The 19,114-nt window shown below is 44.3% G+C and overlaps 1 protein-coding gene across 42 annotated transcripts in view; it reads left to right on the forward strand.

Annotated features, from left to right (window-relative positions):
* The window catches only part of Trpm3 (transient receptor potential cation channel subfamily M member 3), an 819,880-nt gene extending 802,378 nt beyond the window's left edge, over positions 1-17,502 (forward strand). For 33 of the 42 annotated variants that reach the window (XM_036207600.1, XM_036207631.1, XM_036207662.1 and 30 more), the window contains 4 exons: positions 6,188-6,338; positions 6,459-6,658; positions 10,505-10,637; positions 14,789-17,502. In XM_036207600.1, the coding sequence (XP_036063493.1) occupies positions 6,188-6,338; positions 6,459-6,658; positions 10,505-10,637; positions 14,789-16,241 (1,937 nt within the window). In that variant the 3' untranslated portion in view covers positions 16,242-17,502. The remainder of the gene's footprint in view (positions 1-6,187; positions 6,339-6,458; positions 6,659-10,504; positions 10,638-14,788) is intronic. The other 9 variants (XM_036207795.1, XM_036207813.1, XM_036207770.1 and 6 more) reach the window with 1 other exon arrangement.
* The last annotated feature ends 1,612 nt before the right edge of the window (positions 17,503-19,114 follow it).

Below are 19,114 nucleotides of genomic sequence, written 5' to 3' on the forward strand. Positions count from 1 at the left end.
TTAGTAAGCATTTTCTTTCCCTGAATATTATAGGAGGAGAGAAAAACAAAGGGGAAGCATCTAAACTTGGGAAATATCAGTCCCTTCTCCTATTTATGAACCTGCTCTCCTCTATACTCGGACCTTGAAAGAGTCCATTCAGCTATCCATTCATATGAACAGTTTGGGCTAGTTATAACATATATATATATATATATATATATATATATATATATATATATATATATGTATATGGAAGAACAAGGAAAAGACCAGGTGTCTATAAATTCCCTCGTTTGTCTGTAATCAAGAGACTCCCCTCATCTTTGTGTTGTCCCCTCTTCAGAGGCACTGACAAAAGACACTCTGATACCCCGGCTTGTATGGGTGGCTTCATTGTTCTTCCTGAATTCTTCTGAGACATTGACAAAGGTTTTGAAGCTGTCTGACCTTCTATCATATCAAAATTTTAGAAAGATCATACCTCAGGCTCAAGACCTTGCATTAAAGCATGCAGTAGTTGGCCACTCATGTTAGCACACTGGCTAGGCTACATGAGAAAGAGAGGAATGTACCTAGGTCAGAGATCAAAGAGAGGTTGTACCCATTTCTCCTACGTTTGTAGTTACATCATCAGTTCAAACTGCCATCAATGGAGCAGGAATGCAGCAGGTTTTGGGTAAAGAGAATGTCTGTAGCATTATCTCTTGTTAAATGTACAACCTTGAGAAAGACATTTTGCCCCTCAACTGTAAAGCAAGGATACTCCTATTTTTGTTTCTCTTTCTAGTTTTTGAGATAGGGTCCTATGATATAGCCAAGTCTGCCCATGAACTCCTAATCCTCCTGCTCCACCTCCTGAGTACTGGTATGACAGGTGTGTACCACCACACCTGGCTAAGAAGAACATATTTCTTATAGAGCTGGGAGGAAGAACCATGTAAAGTGTCTGGTGGAGGCTGGCACATACCATCCCTTCCAAAGATGGTTACTTCTGGTCTACTGTCTAGACTTTCTCAGATGGAAAAAGAACTGAGATTAATATTTTCTGAAGAATCATCCACTTTTAAAGCTGCCCTTTTTAATTGGCAGGGTGCAGGGTCAAGTCCTCAGGGCCTGTGATGTATGGGAGAAAGTCCATGTCAGACATCAGAAATGTCTAGAATAGGAAGAGTGTCTGAGTCTGGCACTTCAGGTTCCTGGGCAGCTGGAATATAGGTCTAAGTGTCAACCAAACATTGGGGGACTTGATTGGGAGCCTTAAAAGAGACAGGGAATATCTTTTATCCCAACCCTTGCATTCCCATTTTACAAAGGGTTAACGATGGTCCTGTGACTTGTGTGAATTATAGTTCATTTGCCATACTTCCAAGAGTTTTATCTAGAGAAGGATTCCAAAGTAACATCTTGGCTGAAAGAGAGAGAATAAAAGGATTAATTAGCAATGTCTGCCATGAGGTAGGAAGGCTGGTTTGCTCTGGAGGGTTATATAACAGCATACAGAATAAGATCGTCTATTGTTCTGGACAAAGACTTTGGGAGGAAAACCCTATTTTTTTACTCTGTTAGGTTTTTTTGGGTTTTTTGTTTTTGTTTTTGTTTTCTGTCACAAGAGCTTTTTATACTAGCAGGTTATGATAACACTTGATGAGACCTAGGAGTAAATACAACAGATACTTAGCCTCTGACCTGGTAATGGACATCAGTGTGCACTTAGAGAAATGTATGACACTGTTCCAGGTGTCTAGTATCACCATGCTTAGCTGCATCTCTCTGTTCCACACCTGTATGTGTCAGGTAGTGCTCAGGAGACTGTTTTCTTCAGCTTGGTGACCAAGAGAGACAAAAATTCTGATCTCAGGGCTTATATTCTAGGAAGGATGCTGTTGACCCTTATTTTAGATCAGGTTCTACCTATTTCAGTGATGGGAATTGAACCCAAGTTCCTATTCATGCTAGTTAAGTATTCTTATCATAAGCTCTGTGCTCAGCCCCCTTTGTTACTATAAAGGTTTTGGGGGGAGGGGACAGTTCCAACCACTGGAATCCTGCTCCACCACATATGGGAGTAGCTTTTCTCATCCATCGCCCACACACTCTTGCCAGATTGCGACTAGCCAATCAGTGTGTTCCAAAGCCCAATTGTCCATTTCTATCTATGAATGCATCATTAGCGGGAACTGGCTCTTTCAGTCTCTTCCCTGTGATGTGTCAGTGTGACCCACATAGTCAAAGCACAGGGACCCCTTCAAATTTGGCTATTACTGTAAAGATTCAACAGCTTTAGCCAAATTCCGCCTCTGTGCTCACACCTGCCTATGGTGCCTCTCCTAGAGCTCACGTTCTTTGCTCTAAGGGTTCGTGGCCATGTCCAAGTATTTGGCCATCTCTTCAGACTTGTATCTACCTCCCTGATTTTGCAATAATCCATATTGCCAGTTTCTGAGGCCACAGTTGGATAAAAGTTCAGCCTTATTGGAATAGACCCTTTAAGTGGTTTCCTTTGGGGGAGGAGGAGAGCAGTCGAATCTCTGCTTTGGCTCCTAAAACGTAGACACTGATTCAGCCTCAGCATCAGGTCAGATGCTGTGTCACTGGGTATCACTGTCACTCTTCTATACTAGTCCAAAGCTCTAAATATGAACACCTTGTTTTACTGTGGACAGGGAGGGAGGATAGTTATATCAGCGGTGCCCCCTGCAGCTCCCCCACCCCACCTCCACCAATGTTTTACTGTATCTGGGAGGCTCTAGTGCACAAGTCTCCTCCTGTGTCAGCCTCCCTAGTGCTAGGATTAGTTATGCACCACCATGCCTACTTCCTATCATGAGTCTTCATTGCAAGTGATAATGACCCAATTAAAACTGGCTTTGGAAAAACAGACTCTCATGGTTCACATAACTGGAGAGGCCTGGTTTCCTACATGTCTTAGTTGGTCCTTAATTTCTGTTCTCTATGATGTCCCTCTCAGCCAGGCCCTTTCTACTTGGTAGCCTTACATTTTGTTGTAAATGAGCGGTGGGGGAGAGCAAAGTGAGTCCACAGGAGTAAATAAGATGCTCGTATTCAAGGAAAGAGCCGTGGATATGGGAGAGCTAGAATCTACAAACATCTACTACAGGGACTCTACTGACTGTCATGAGAACACGCCACTCGATAACTGGTAGTGACTAATTCACACTGCAGAAGTATTGGGAGCAAAAGGGCCCAAGTGCAAAGTGAGAAAAGAAAGAAGATACAGGGATGGTAGCCAGCTCACATACCCCTCAACCTCCATCCATGTGCTGTATTGGGGCATATGCTTGGGGGTATTCCCAGCAACTTGCTGGTATCATAGGACCATCAAAATAACTTCCTAATAACTGCTGCTTGTCAGGTCTAGGAGGCACCCTGTTCATCTCCATTAGCGGCAGACATCTGTGTATTTGAGCTATTGAACTTTCTAGTTTCAGAGCAAGGGTGTCATTAGAAGCCCTTGTGGAGCAATGCTTTGTACTAACTACTGCCTTATAACGCTTACAGCTTCTAGGCTGATATTACCAAATAAAGGCTGCCTCTTAATGATTCACTTTTATTATCATTAGCATTGTCACAAGGAACATCTCACTCATTTACACTGCACTTCTTGCTGTAGAATCTAGATGATGCTCCTCAGACTGGCCTGGCATCGATATTGCCTGACTGAACCAACCTAGGAGGACTACAGCAGTTCAAGCACAGATGCTCAAGAGAATTCTTTACTCAGTCAACAAACACTGACTATTTTGGACAGAATATGAACATGCTATGTGTATTGTTGAGCCAAGAGGAGGGTAACCTTAAAGAGAAAGGTCCCATTGTAAATCTGTGTACAGTACAGACAAGTAATTGGGCAGTAACAGCACTGTGAGAGCCCTGAGATGAGGAGTGGGAGTTAGGAGCCTAAGGAATGGCCAGCCCAATCCTGGCTGGAGGGGTAGAAAGTGGGAGGCTAGGAACACACTAAAGAGAACAGATACACCCTGGGTGAAATTTGGGAGTGGGACCAAGTTGTCAACAGGTCTTATGGAAATGACAGAAACAATATGACTCAAAATCAGTAAGTGAGAGGAAGACTGGATTTCTAAGAACTACAAGAAACTTGGTCCAGGTTGTGCCCACAGGGAGAAGTGAGAAAAGATAGCCCTGGAGAGCTGCCTGCAGAATTTGGACATCACCTGTTGGTGAATTTTCTTCCAAGACCCTCTTTCTTACAGGGATGTCTTGGGTGGTCAGTACTACAAATGTCAATAACAAGATTCTGCCTTCTAGAAAACACCCCATTCCCACATCCAATCATCTGGCATATAGAGCCAAAGGGAGTGCTTTGGCCATCTTACCCCAGTCATAAAATCAGGAACTTGGTGGCCCACTACTAATAAAACCCTTGCTAGCTGCTGCAAATGTTGTGTTTTAATTTTAAAAAGAAAAAAAAAAAAAAAATCATGTGACTTTTCCAGCCTAACTAAAAGCTCAGTTACTCAACCTTTGTAGGAAGGTCATACCTATGACCCCAGGGGACTTCTAGTTCAATTTTGGGTGAGAGCTGGGAGCTAGTAGTGTTTCAAGCTGCCAGGTAACCCCTGGGTATTCAGACCTGAGAACCTGCAGAGTGCAAGCCTGGCTGAAGGAATTCTGGAGAAAAATGGGCCCCCTTGCTGTACTGCTCAAGCCTTGGAGAGTCCCATGCCAACCCTGCTGCCAGATCCTCAGCAGGAGCCTACAGGAGTTGCTGAGGCCTCCTGAGGTGCTCTTACCCATTGCTAACAGACATAAGGTTACCCTGTTCAAAGGCCAAAGTAAAGCAACTGGACAGGAAGAGGTACATCACTTACCCTTAGTACCAACAAGCAAGTCTGGCTCTATGGTGGGTTGAATGAGACTCGACCCCATAGGCTCATTATTGGAATATTCGATTCCCTGCTGGTAGACTGTTTAGAAAGGATTAGGAGATGTGGCCCTGTTGGAGGAGATGTGTCACTGGAGGTGGGCTTTGTGGTTTCAAAAGCCCACCCCAGGCCCAGTCTCACTTTTTCTCTGCCTGCTGTCTGTGAATCAGATGTCAGCTCTTAGCTACTGCTCCAGGCTATGTCTGCCTGCCTGTTGCCATGCTCCCCACCATGATGGTCATGGACTCACCCTCTGAAACTGCAAGCAAGCCCCCCCCAAAAAAAAATGCTTTTGTGTATAAGGTGCTTTGGTCACTGTGTTTCTTCCCAGAAGTAGTACAGTAAGAAAGACAGGCTCTATAAGCCACACTCTACAGGGCTATAAAGCATTATTGAGGACTCCCCCTGCCCCACTTACCTGGAAACTCCAAGCTGGCCTCATTAGCACATTACTTCTGCTCACCAGTCCCACACATCGCCTTCCTCCTCATTCCCACCTCGACATCTCCCCGAACAACCCTCCCCACCCCCATGCCTTCGCCATTTAGTAACTACAGTTAGGTTTATGTCTTGTCCCTGAAATGCACATACTTGGAATGAAAATGTAGTTGGTTGTTTTTTTAAAGACAAGTAGCTATCTATGGGCTCTGTGGGCCCTCCCTGCTACCACATTCCCTATTATCCTTCTTCCTCATCCATCAGGGGCACCAAGTGACAAGCTCTCTAGGTGATTCCCAGGGTGCTGCCCTATATTGTTCCTTCTATACTGAGACAGCAAATCGTTGGCTGAGGCGGAGGATTGTTTCTCCCAGCAATTAACAGTTGCCCTGGTGTTAATTTCCAATCAATAGCCTGCCATGCTTGGCTCCAAGCTGTCTCCTGGAGGCCTCTACAGCACATTTTGAAAGTAACTTGCCAGGAGGTAGGATTCTGGCCCTGGCTCCTCCAAAAGCCCTCACCAAGCATTTTAGGAACACCAAATGCCCCCTTCACCAGCCAGTGGCCAAGGGACTGAGGGACCAAGCAGGTGGCTCTAGATAGCTCTTGCAATCTGATGACAGATTGGGGACACAGGTGGAACCGCCTCTCCTCAAGAGTGGTGGCCCTTTGAATATTCATGAAGCTTTCATTTTCCTATTTTGCTTTTTTGAAACTTTTGCTGTTTGAGGTGGCTGTATTTTCCTTCCATTTAAACACCTCATTTAAATTTCTCTCTCTCTCTCTCTCTCTCTCTCTCTCTCTCTCTCTCTCTCATCAAATTGCCATGGTTTCTCATTTTTTTTAACTGTCACTTCCTCTAGCTCCCTGTGGACAGAATGAGACCCGAGAGGATGGCAAGACAATCCAGCTACCCCCGTGCAAGACAGGAGCATGGATTGTGCCAGCCATCATGGCCTGCTACCTTTTGGTAGCAAACATCCTTCTGGTCAACCTCCTTATTGCTGTCTTCAAGTGAGTGGCCACTTCTTCAGGCATACAGGTGGATGGATGGGCAGCATGGATGGAGGGAGCCAATATTTCAAAAAAGTAATGATTTATTTTTTTGTCATGTGACTCTCTGGTCTATTTCAGCAATACATTTTTTGAGGTAAAGTCGATATCCAACCAAGTATGGAAATTTCAGAGGTACCAACTCATCATGACTTTCCACGAGAGGCCAGTTCTGCCCCCACCACTCATCATCTTCAGCCACATGACCATGATATTCCAACATGTGTGCTGCCGATGGAGGAAACACGAGAGTGACCCGGATGAAAGAGACTATGGACTGAGTGAGCAGCACACCAGCACCTGCAGCTGGAAGCCCCCAGAAATTCCCATAGGCAGTCAGGGGGACCCAAGCCTTCCCTGGTTCTCCAGCTTCATTCCTCCTGCCTCCTGCATATCTGGGGAAATGGGAAGGGGGCCTGCTTGATGAGATACATGGCAAAAGGGTGACAGCATAGCACAGGCTGAAGCCAGAATTCTTAACCACTTCTTACTAAGAGAAAAAACACTCTCCAACAGAGTGAGTTTGCCACCAACATACACTTCTTACTTTCCAAAGATCCCACCACAAAGCAGCCACATTAATATGCCCCAAGTGCCATAGTAGATATCATTTTAAACAGTAAGGCCAGAGTTTTATTCTTCAATGCTCAATTCTGGGACTATTACTATTACAGACAGATCTGAAGTGTTTTCTAAGCCTTCAGCATTGTACCTATATGATTTTCTGGAGAGTGAGCCTTGTTTTCAAAGGACTCCATCACCCACCACCCACCACCCACCTTCTAGCCTGGTGTTTCTGAAGGGAAGTTTGGATAGCACTGGGCTAGAAGAGTTCCTCACTGTGTAAGAATGTGTGACACATATGCAGGAGAATTAATGTATCCATCTCTGCATATTAAGTACCAGTGGCTCCTGCAAGCTCCTAAATGCCCCTGGGCACCAGCTCTCAGGAGCCACCGAAATGCAATGACTTAAAGACAATTTACTGTACTTTTTCCAAATGTGTCAAGTCTACATCTACATTAAATCCACAAGCAAGAGCCTCTGGGAGGATAGGGGCCTATCTCCATCCATGGGATACCAATAAACCCATGGTTTAAAACCAGAGCCCCTTAGTCAACTAATTCCCTAGGCCTAAAGCTCTTAGTGATCTCCCTAACAAAGCAATGCCCAAGTTCTTTCTAGACATTCAAGTCAGACATTGGAAAGACCTGGCAATTCCATTACCATTCCCCTCCAAAATACAAGTCTAGGCCAACAGAAAGCTGGGGTGCCTGATATTTTGTACTCAAATCATGCCAGTATGGTCAAATCCTAGGCAAGGCATGCTGTAAGAATAGTGCACTGGGGGATGGGAATGGAAGGGAAGGAGGGAGGGGAAACTCCAGTCAGAATGTACAATTAATTAATTAATCAATTAATTAATAATAAAGAATATTGCACTGGGGGTCAACTCAGGGCTCCAAGTCAATTTCCATAAAGCATGAGCATCTATGGTAGAAACCTTTGCTTAGCTAGAGAGCACAAGATGGCTGGAAATACAGTACATGACAGGGAGCTGAAGCAGTTATTTTTATCGTCTTTGTGACCAAATGCCTAAGAAAAAAAACTTAAAGGAGAGATACTTTTCATATTCCATAATCTGGAGATACCTGGTGTATTATGGGAAGGAAGGTCTGGCAGTGATGGATATAGATAGAGGCAGGAGTATGAGGGATATGCAGCCCTTCATGCCTTGGGAGATGGGAAAGCAGAAAAACCTCAATAGGCACTCTAGCCAGGCTGTGAACCTTAAAGACACATCCAAAATAACTGAGAAAGCCCTCATAGACCCTAAAATATTATACACCCTCTCGGGACCAGCTATTCAAACACATGAACCTGAGGGGGATATTTCTTGTTCAAACTCAGCTGGGGCAGTCCAGAGACCTATTTCTGCTTCAGAGCCCAGTTCATAGGTTCAAGGATATTGAGAAGCCCCACCAAACTTTAGAATATATGTGATTTGTTTTTGTGGGTTCTTTTGTGAGACATGGTCTCACTACACAGCCCTAGCTACCATGCAACTCACTGTATAAATCAGGCTGGCACCATACTTATAGCAATTCACTATATCCTCCCAAGTTCTGAAAATAAAGGCAGGTTCCAGCCATGTACATGGTTTCCTTATTTTCAGCCAGAGTAGTGTTGGGTATATCACCAGGTCTCTGGACAGGTAGCAGGAAGGAGCAGGTGACAGACTTCTCCGAGCACTCCTTCCCAGAAGGAAGATCTTGAAAACGTGACAGGGTGAGAGGAGTGAAGAGCAGAGAGGCAGGCCCTGCATGTGTCTACCGATCAGGGAAGAATGAAGTTCTCTCCCATCAGTCTGTAGCTGTCATTAAAAGATCCCAGAACACTGCCAAGTTCTTGCAGAGACTCAGAAAGAGTAAACTTTAGAGTTAGATGGTAAAATCTGACATGGTAATAGTCTTTTTTAAAGAATATTTTATTTTGTTAAAAAAGAGCAGCACAGGGCTTGGGGTTTGGCTCCATCAGTAAAGTGCTTTTTATTTAAGCATGAGACCCTGAATCTGGATCCAGAGCATGCACATAAATGCCAGGCACTAAGACAGCAGCCGTGTCTGTAAAACACAGAGAGAGATGGGGGGGGGGGGATAGAGATAGAGATAGATAGATAGATAAGAGAAAGAGAGAGAGAGAGAGAGAGAGAGAGAGAGAGAGATCAAATAAGGCACTTGAAAGGTGCCAAGTAAGTACTGGGTCTACTCCTTTGGATTTTAGAAACATCCCTAGTCGAGGGTAGCATGGGTATTAGACGTTGGGGTCTATACATGGCCTCTCTCCTTCTTGACCCTGATGTTCATGACTCTGTGTGGTTTCCTGACCACATCTCAGGTGTCCCTGCCTGGCATAGCTGTCCCTCACCTTAGGAGCCTGCCATTTTTGAGAAGTACACCCTGACTTCTGGTATTTTCCACAGTCCCAACAGCTTTTCCAGCCATATTTTACAACCCTGGCAAGTTCTAACTGATGTTTCTAGGCAAGCAAGAAGGATGGAGGGCAACAAGGGCCCACAGAGCTGAAATTCAGCCCCCCTGGTGTTTGAGCCTATCTCAGCTGCATTTCAAGGGCAAGGATGAGAAAGACTTCCTGATTTGAGAAATGACCACAGCAACTCTCTTGCCCTAACCCTGTTCCAGAAACCATTTAATGGTTCACAGTTCCCCGAGACTTCTTCTGTTGGGGCAGCATTGATGGAGACGTTTACCTTCTGTTAGAAAACCAGAGTAACAACAGCACAAATAAGGAAGGCTTCTTTTTCTTACATAACCGAGTAAGGAGATGATCCAAAACTCAGCCATGGCTCACTGAGGACAAAGACCCCAAAAGACCCAAACTCCTAGTTTTCGGCTCAGCTTTCCTTTTGTGTGATTTTGTTTTCAAGGTCGCAGAATAGTTGCAGAGCCTCCAGTCGTCAAACGTTTCTGTTGAAGTTAGGAAAAACAAAGGAAGTATAAAAAGAGCAACCATGTCTGGTTTTGGTTTTGGTTTTGTTGGTTGGTTTGTTTTTGTTTTTGTTTTTTTAATTAAGGAGCAAAATCTCTTTCCAACATACCCTCCCTCCCTGCAGTAGACTTCTTTTGTTTCTTTGTCAAAACTGAGTCTTGCTAATAATTTCAAGGGTGACTAGACATAAGTGTATTCGGCTTTCCAGCCTCTGTAGTAGAAGAGAAGAGAGAGAGAGAGAGAGAGAGAGAGAGAGAGAGAGAGAGAGAGAGATTGGGTTGCACAAAGGTTATTGGAGCCTTCAAGAAGCATCCATGCTCCCAGTTGCTCTCTTTCCCTTGTTTTCCGTATGTTCTTCAACCCACTGCTTCCTTAATTAAGCCCAGCTCCTGTGGTAGCCAGGTATACCCAGGTGGCTTCCAGAGACCACAACGACTCTGCGGCTCAGGAAGGAGCCTGCGTTTCAAGAGGCCTAATTAGATTTGGATTCTGTCTGGAACTCACAATAGAATCTGGTAGACTTTCCCAGCCTGCATTTCTTTAAAACTGTCACTAGGCCACAGACCAGATGTCATTGTGTTCCCTGCTCTGTCTCACGGCTCTTTTCTCCTCCCTAGAACTCTTCATAACTGATGATGAGCTCAAGAAAGTACATGATTTTGAAGAGCAATGCATAGAGGAATATTTCAGAGAGAAGGATGATCGCTTCAACTCATCCAACGACGAGAGGATACGGGTGACATCAGAAAGGTGTGTCCCTGGGCTCCGCCTCACACAGATGCTTCCCACCACTATCCATGATGAATTTGTTCACACATCTCCAAAACGCAGACCTCTTATACTTACCTTTACTGCCCAAGAAAACATGGACCTTCTGAAAGAGCAGTTTGTTGCCTGCTCATTCCATAGATCCAAGTCCTAGACTTAAAGATCCTGGGCTTTTCCACGAGACAGTGAAAACTTCCACCTGGACAGGGGGCATTGGTGAGTCTAGGATAGATCTGGCTTGAACCCAGAAACTGGAAAGTTCCATCCCAGACATAAAGCAAGGAAGACCCAGCTCCAACTGAGGCTCTTCAACAGGTTCATGTTTTGTACAATGGACTATTGAGTACACTTATTCAGATGAGAATAGCCCCATGCTTGGCCTATGTGGGTGTTCCATGCCTTCTAAATAAGCAAGAGCAAGGGTTCTGTCAATCAACAGGAATAATGATTGGTATTTTTCCAAGAATTATTTTTGTTGTTTTCTTTTTATAGAACAAGATTAAAAACAAAGAAGTAAATACAAAATTTTCTATCCAGATTCATTTATCACTTACCAGATGGCTTTGAGAGCCAAGAGATCTATATGAAAAATCTCCTGAACAAACATCCTGGGCTCGAGTGGCAACACCCACATCCCAAGACAGGCATGGCCCCATGCACACTGTAACCATGGTGCTGTCAGGGGTAGAGACAGTAGGATCACTATGGCTTGCTTAACTTAAAAAATGCAAGCTCCAGGTTCACAGAGAGACCCTGCCCCAATAAGGTACAGCACAAATACACACACACACACACACACACACACACACACACACACACACACACTCATGACAGAATCTTTGATATCTAACAGTTCTAGATCTACACAAATGCTTTTGTTTTGTGGCTCTTATGTTACTATTGACTAATAAAACCACCATTCCAAGCTTGTATATTCATAACCCAGCATTTGGAACGAGCTTCCAAAAGAACACTCAGAGAGTGTCACAAAGAACTGGTGTGACCACACTTTAACTGTTTGTTTTCTCTAAAGAGAAAGCAAATGGTAATTAGTATAGAAGACATAATAGATGGGTAACTGCAGTCAGTGTGAATGGGACTTCAAAGACTTAAAAGACTCATTTCTAATTTTCATGAAATGCCACTTTGTGTACCCACATCAAAGATTCTTTATTAACTATGTAGAAATCACATAAATTGCATTTTTTTTTGTCCCTTGCTCTTTCTTTAAAGAATGCAGACTACATACATAGGTATAATCACATATGCCAATGAGTGGTTGTATCCATAGGTACCAAGCCAATATTAATAAGATTTAAAGCTGTGCACAGATTTTACACACATCTGCCACTACAAAATAGAGAGATTTATGATATGCTGTAAAGTACATCTCTGGCAAACAGAGGAAGGAGCTGAAATTCCAAAGTTCTCTCTCATTCTGAGGCCTTGGAAAGCTGTTTATGAATGGACTTACAGCCGTGTGCTTCCAGAAAATTGTGCCATGTGGGAATATTACCATAGCTGAGACACATTTCCTCAGCATATGTCTTTGGGCCTTTGAAATGCTTTTTGAATTCAGAAAATCCATAGGCCTAGGAGGCAAGAAAGGCAGGACGGGAAAGGCTTTGCCTCTCTGAGGAACCAGGGTGAAGAGGGCCAGATGCCAGCACACATGGAGATACCATGACCATGTCAACAACTCCTTCTGGAAAACCCAGGAAGGAACCAGAGTCTCTCACTCCATGTCAGCAAACCCTGTAGGACTACTCCATCCTCTGACCTGCTAACGTGGCTTCTCAGGGTGTAAGTGAAGTGAGCAGGTACCAGGAATGCAGAACAAAGCAGAAGCCTGCCCTCCTGGTTCAGGGGCAATAGGAAGAACAGACCTTAAGAACCAGCATGGCCTCCCGAACAAACCCAGGACTACAAGCCCAGTCCTTATTCTGCTTCTGTTTGGGAGTTTTACTGTGGTTATTGTTAGGTTTTTGGCATTTCTAAGAAAATAAAAAACTAGCCTCTTCTAACAATGGAATGGTATGTAAGCACAACAGAAATGCCTCACAGTGCATTGGGGCCCAAAAAGAGACCAGGCCATCCATATTGGCTGCCTCGGCACCCTCCAGGATTTGTCCATTCTGAGTGGAGTGGCAGCTCATTTCACCTGCCTTATCCACAGCCTCTTAACAGGGACAGAGAGAGCTGGGAAGAAAGACTGCTGCTTCCCGTTGCATTTCACTACTGACTGTACGCAGTCCATATAACAGAGAGAACATTATGTAACTGCACCTTCGTGTTACACAACCTGGGTGCAGGGGTTTGAAATCAGAAGAACTAAGAGCTTATTCCCTTTTTGTGAGCATGTGCCACCTCTCATCTTCCCTGGACCCTGTTGTCATCGTCTTCTGAGTTAATCTGAAATGAACCACTCTCCATCTGGAGTTGTGAGGAATGGAAAGTTAAAGATACGTTTCTTTCCATATAACATGGTGATTTACACAATGACCTTCTTTCTTTAACTAAGTTGCTGTATGTGTCTATCTCCTTGGGGATTCCTATTGATTCATAAATTCTTATCGCCCGTGTCTGCATTCTGTTGCTTAAGCTATCCGACCATAATCAGCACTGAGTGACCGTAATCATGACTGAAAATTCTTGGTGGGCTCTGTGTGTGCATGCGTATGTGGAGGTCAGAGGACAGCTTGCAGGAGCAGGTTCTCTCTTCTACCATGTGCATCCAGGGAGAAAACGCAGATCAGCAGACTTGGTGGCAAGTGCCTCTTTTTGTTGAGCCATCTCATTGGTCCCAAACTTTTCAAGAAAAAAAAAAAAAGAGTAAGTTTAAAGGAAGCTGTCTAGTTATAGAATGAACAGAGTAAATTTGACTCTGGGTCCTTTTTAGATTTTAAGCTTCTTGCAGTTAGGTCCATGTCCTCATCATTAGGCTATTGGGTGGTTAGATGGTTAATCACACTCAGAATAATGAGTGAAAATGGATTAACACTGGCCCTTCCTGTTTTCTACAAGATTTAACATACCAACTGCATAGGAGTGCAGAGAAGTGGTAAGAATTGGTAAAAATAGCTTTTGAGCCAGGTAAGGTATGGCATGTTTTTAGTCTCAGCACTCAGGAGGCAGAAACAAGCAGATATTTGTGAGTTCAAGGTCAGCCTGATCTGCACAGCAAAGTTCCAAAATAGCCAGGGCTACTGAGAAAGACCCTGCATGTATGCATGTATGTATGTATGTATGTATGTACGTATGTATGTATGTATGTATGTATATGAGACCCTGAATGTATATATATATATGTGTGTGTGTGTGTGTGTATGTATATATTTTCTTCAGTCCCTTTGTAGCTAGCTTCCAGCTCTAGCTCTATTTTCTTAGTCTGTGATGTTCTGCTTTTAGGGTTCCCATCAGAACTTTCCTAGTGTACCTGAAGAGTCTCTTCCTCCTGGACCCCAGCATCTTTTCACTCTCTCTGGATTCCTGGTCCTTCTGACTCTCACTTGCTCCTTTTCTCTGTGGTGTAGGACCCTAAGCCTGAAGGGCAGTAGACAAAGAGGCCCCACCATCCAGATTATGGCACACAGGCATTTCTCAGCCCTTAGGTGATCACATATAGTCATGCCAAACAGCACCATTATCCCCTTCAGATATCAACCCTCTATACACTGGGCTCCACAAAGAACAGCAGGAGAATAACTATTCTGCCCTTTATTACTCTTTGAGCACTAAAATACTACTAGGAAGCAGCACCTAGGGTATGCTAAACTGGAAGCTAAAACCCTCTGAATGATGGCAGGTGTGATGGAGCTTGCCTGCCATCCCAGCTGTTCAGGAGGCTGAGGTAGGAGCATCACAGGGCATAAGTCCAGTCTGTGCAACACAGAGAGGCTCCTTTTAAAAATCATTACTAAAACTAAAGAAAACCACTGGATTAGATCATTTCCAAAATGTCTTCCAGCACAAAAGTAGTCAGATTCTGTGATCCTCTCTCCCCTTCAGCCCCTCCCTTTACTGATTCCGTCTTGGAGAAGAGTATAGTTTTGCCATCTTCTAGCCTTATCCTCTAACTCCCCCAGCAGAGGACACTGACCTAAGTGACTCTTACTCTCTGCTTCTTGGTACAGGGTAGAAAACATGTCCATGAGGCTGGAGGAAGTTAATGAGAGAGAACACTCCATGAAGGCTTCACTCCAGACTGTGGACATCCGGCTGGCACAGCTGGAGGACCTCATCGGGCGCATGGCCACAGCCCTGGAGCGCCTGACAGGTCTGGAGCGGGCAGAGTCCAACAAGATCCGCTCAAGGACCTCTTCAGACTGCACGGATGCAGCCTACATCGTCCGCCAGAGCAGCTTCAACAGCCAGGAAGGGAACACCTTCAAACTTCAAGAGAGTATAGACCCTGCAGGTGAGGAGACCATGTCCCCAACTTCTCCAACCTTAATGCCCCGTATGCGAAGCCATTCTTTCTATTCAGTCAATGTGAAAGACAAAGGTGGTATAGAAAAGTTGGAAAGCATTTTCAAAGAAAGGTCCCTGAGCTTACACCGAGCTACTAGCTCCCACTCAGTAGCAAAAGAACCCAAAGCTCCTGCAGCCCCTGCAAACACCTTGGCCATTGTTCCTGACTCCAGAAGACCATCGTCATGCATAGACATCTATGTCTCTGCCATGGATGAGCTCCACTGTGATATAGACCCTCTGGACAATTCCATGAACATCCTTGGGCTGGGAGAGCCAAGCTTTTCAGCTCTAGCACCTTCCACAGTCCCTTCAAGTAGTGCCTATGCAACCCTTGCACCTACAGACCGACCTCCAAGCAGGAGCATTGATTTTGAAGACCTCACCTCCATGGACACTAGATCTTTTTCTTCAGACTATACCCACCTCCCAGAATGCCAAAACCCCTGGGACACAGACCCTCCAATGTACCATACCATCGAGCGGTCCAAGAGTAGCCGCTACCTAGCAACCACACCCTTTCTTCTGGAAGAGGCCCCCATTGTAAAATCCCATAGCTTTATGTTTTCTCCTTCAAGGAGTTACTACGCCAGCTTTGGGGTGCCCGTGAAAACAGCAGAATACACAAGTATTACGGACTGTATCGACACAAGATGTGTCAATGCTCCTCAAGCAATTACCGACAGAGCCACCTTCCCTGGAGGTCTCGGAGACAAAGTAGAAGACTTATCTTGTTGCCACCCTGAGCGAGAAGCAGAGCTGAGCCATCCTAGCTCTGACAGTGAGGAGAATGAGGCCAGAGGCCGGAGAGCTGCCAATCCGATCTCCTCTCAGGAGACTGAAAATGCAGACAGAACCCTATCCAACAACATCACAGTTCCCAAGATAGAGCGTGCCAACAGCTACTCGGCAGAGGAGCCAAGCGTGCCATATGCACATACCAGGAAGAGCTTCTCCATCAGTGACAAGCTTGATAGACAGAGGAACACCTCAAGCCTACGAAATCCCTTCCAGAGAAGTAAGTCCTCCAAGCCAGAGGGCCGAGGGGATAGCCTCTCCATGAGGAGACTGTCTAGAACATCGGCTTTTCACAGCTTTGAAAGCAAGCACAACTAAACCTTCTTACCATGTGTTGCAGGAGGCTCGAGAATCCAGCACTAAAATCCTCCCCATGTCCACCTTGTTCCCCCTTCCTTGAGTTATATCTGCTTTACTCTTAGCTGAGCAAAACAATGCCTTGGGAGATGTTAACTCAAAGGTGACCTCTGGGCCACCGGTAAAGCAAGCATTCCATCTGGCCCCAGTGCCAAACACGGGGTGTTAAGGCATGTTCACACTTGTTGGGAAGGGAGGGGGAAAGAGAACAGAAAGGGGTTAGAGATGAATGTGTGTCACCAGGCACCACAGACAGCCATGAGCTCTGATGGGCTCAAACGTTCTCCATGCCAGCAGGCATCATGGGACTTCTGCCCTGTTATCGAGAGTTGAGGCAACAGGGGCTAAATTGCAAAATGAGATAAAGGAGCCAGCATACAAGATGAGATATTCTAAACTTCAATTCTGTTTTCTTTTCACATTGGTTCCATCACTGGTGACTGATGAAGAACATCCTTTTTACTCAGTATAAACCGGCAGCAAGCAGTTCTACCTAACGTCCCACATCCTTCTCATGCCAACACTTCTGTAATTGGTCATTATAAAGAAAAACAAGGTAACAGTCATATATACAGTTCACCTGTCTCTTATATATTCACTTCTGGTGCCACAACTGTTTATCTCTTTAGAAGAAAATAAGGGAACAGAAATGCCTTTTTTTTTTTCTTTTTGTCTTGCAATCGAAATGAAAGAAGAATTGACGCTGACAGAAAGTCATATGATTTATAATATACCATGGGAAATCAAGTATATAGTCAAGCAAGCTCAGGATGAATGTAATTAGATCATTTTCTATTTTTAAGTTATTTTGTATCTCACCTGTCATCAATGAATTCACTCATCAAATATGTAATATTGAACTTTAAGAAAAAACAGTGGGAAGAACTACCATTAAGTTGCCACGTGGGATATTGTTATAGTCTTACCATTCATAGTGTGTGATACTGCTGTGTGGCCTTCATCATCTGCATGTCTCCGCTATGTCCTCCAAACACCTCCAAGATGTAACTGCCAAACTTCCATACCACTCATCACGTGACCGTTTTGTATTTGAACACATGGTTCTATGTGGATATTTTCATACCTAGAATTTAGCCATCTAATCTGGGCTCAGCATAAATTTAATTGGAATTTTTCAAGGGCTGGTATATTTTTTATGGAAATGTTCCAAAGTACTTTTGTTTTGTTTTGCTTTTGAGACAGGGTTTCTCTGTATAACAGCTTGATTTGTAGACCAGGCTGGCCTTGAACTCACAGAGATCTGCCTGCCTCTGCCTCCCGAGTGCTGGGACTAAAGGCTCCAAAGTACTTTTTAAGGACGTTTTAAAACCATAAATCACCTTAGACTTGACTAGGGGCTTGACATCAACCCATAGCCATCAGTTGCAGGCAGGCCATGAATATGTTCTATAAAATAGATACAGTAGACCAAAATAGAAAGCAGATATACCATATACAGAGTTCTATAGTTTATGCTGCTTACATATACATCCATATACACAGACAGATGTTTATATACAGTAATAAACAGACACAGAGAGATTTCTTAAGAGGCTTTGACTTCCTGACACCTGAAGGTATGACCAAGATTATTTTTTAATATCCAAGAAGTCTCACTGGGAAAAGCTCATTGTACTATTGGACCTACTGTTGAAATTATAATTTTCAGAAAATCTCTGTCATTTTATTCTTTCCTTACATTGAACAAGAACTGTGGAAATGGCTCACCCCTGCCCTCTGCCACCTCCTGTGAAGCACCCACTGTTTGACATCTTTCACTCTGGTTTCTCCGACACGAAGCTATTGCCACCAAATACAATCTGAATAGATGTGTGATTCCAAGCCAGTGTGTATTACACAGTGTAGCATTTTCTAGAATCTAAGTTTCTAGATTAGAATCTAGATTGAAAATGGGGTAAAGAAATCTTGACCATAAAACTTTGGATTCCTATTTGGATCACTGAATATTTTAAAATAATGAAGTCTTTAAGAAAATTGATTTGGAGCCAGGAGTAGTGGTGGTGCACACCTGTGATCCCAACACTTGGAGAGAAGAGGCAGCAGGATGAGGAATTCAGAGTCAGTCTCTGCTACATATCAAGTTCAAGGCCAATCTGGACTACATGAGACCCTGTCACACACACACACACACACACACACACACACACACACACACACACACAAAGAAAAGATTGTAAAAAGGAATTTTCTTTGAGCTAGGGATGGAGCTCAGTGGCACAACACTTGCTTACCATACTCATGGCCCTGTGTTCAGTCCCCAGTGGTGAGGGGGAAAAGAGGAGGAGGAGGAGGAGGAGGATGAAGAGGAAGAGGAGGAGGAGGAGGGAGGAGAGGGGGGGGGAGAGAGAGAGAGAGAGAGAGAGAGAGAGAGAGAGAGAGAGAACGAACAGAACCAAACCATGACTTCACGTCCTGGGCCCCAGATACTCCCTGGTTCTTTTAAATGTAACTGTATCTCATTTGGTGGCATCAATCTCTCACAAAACCTCTAGCCTTTAAATATATTTTTTTAAAGAAACAAGCTTCTCAGCTGAAAACAGTAGCAAGCTACCATAAGTGAAGAATCCGTTTTCATCCTGGGTATTTAGGTAACACCCAACCTCTTCACTGAACACCCAACCTCTTCATTGATAACTGTGCTAGAGACACATCCTCATTGATCTGTGTTGAACCTGAGACTAAATCATTTAATTCTGAGTTTCCTCCAGCCATGAACCCCTGTGAGAACCTCACGAAAACCCCTAGCCCTCCCACCCCCAAATTCACATCCATGTGAAGCTGCAATGTAACTTTAAGGGGTTCACAAATCCCCT

The sequence above is a fragment of the Onychomys torridus genome, chromosome 1 (genome assembly GCF_903995425.1).
Source record: "Onychomys torridus chromosome 1, mOncTor1.1, whole genome shotgun sequence".
Taxonomy (NCBI): Eukaryota; Metazoa; Chordata; class Mammalia; order Rodentia; family Cricetidae; genus Onychomys; species Onychomys torridus.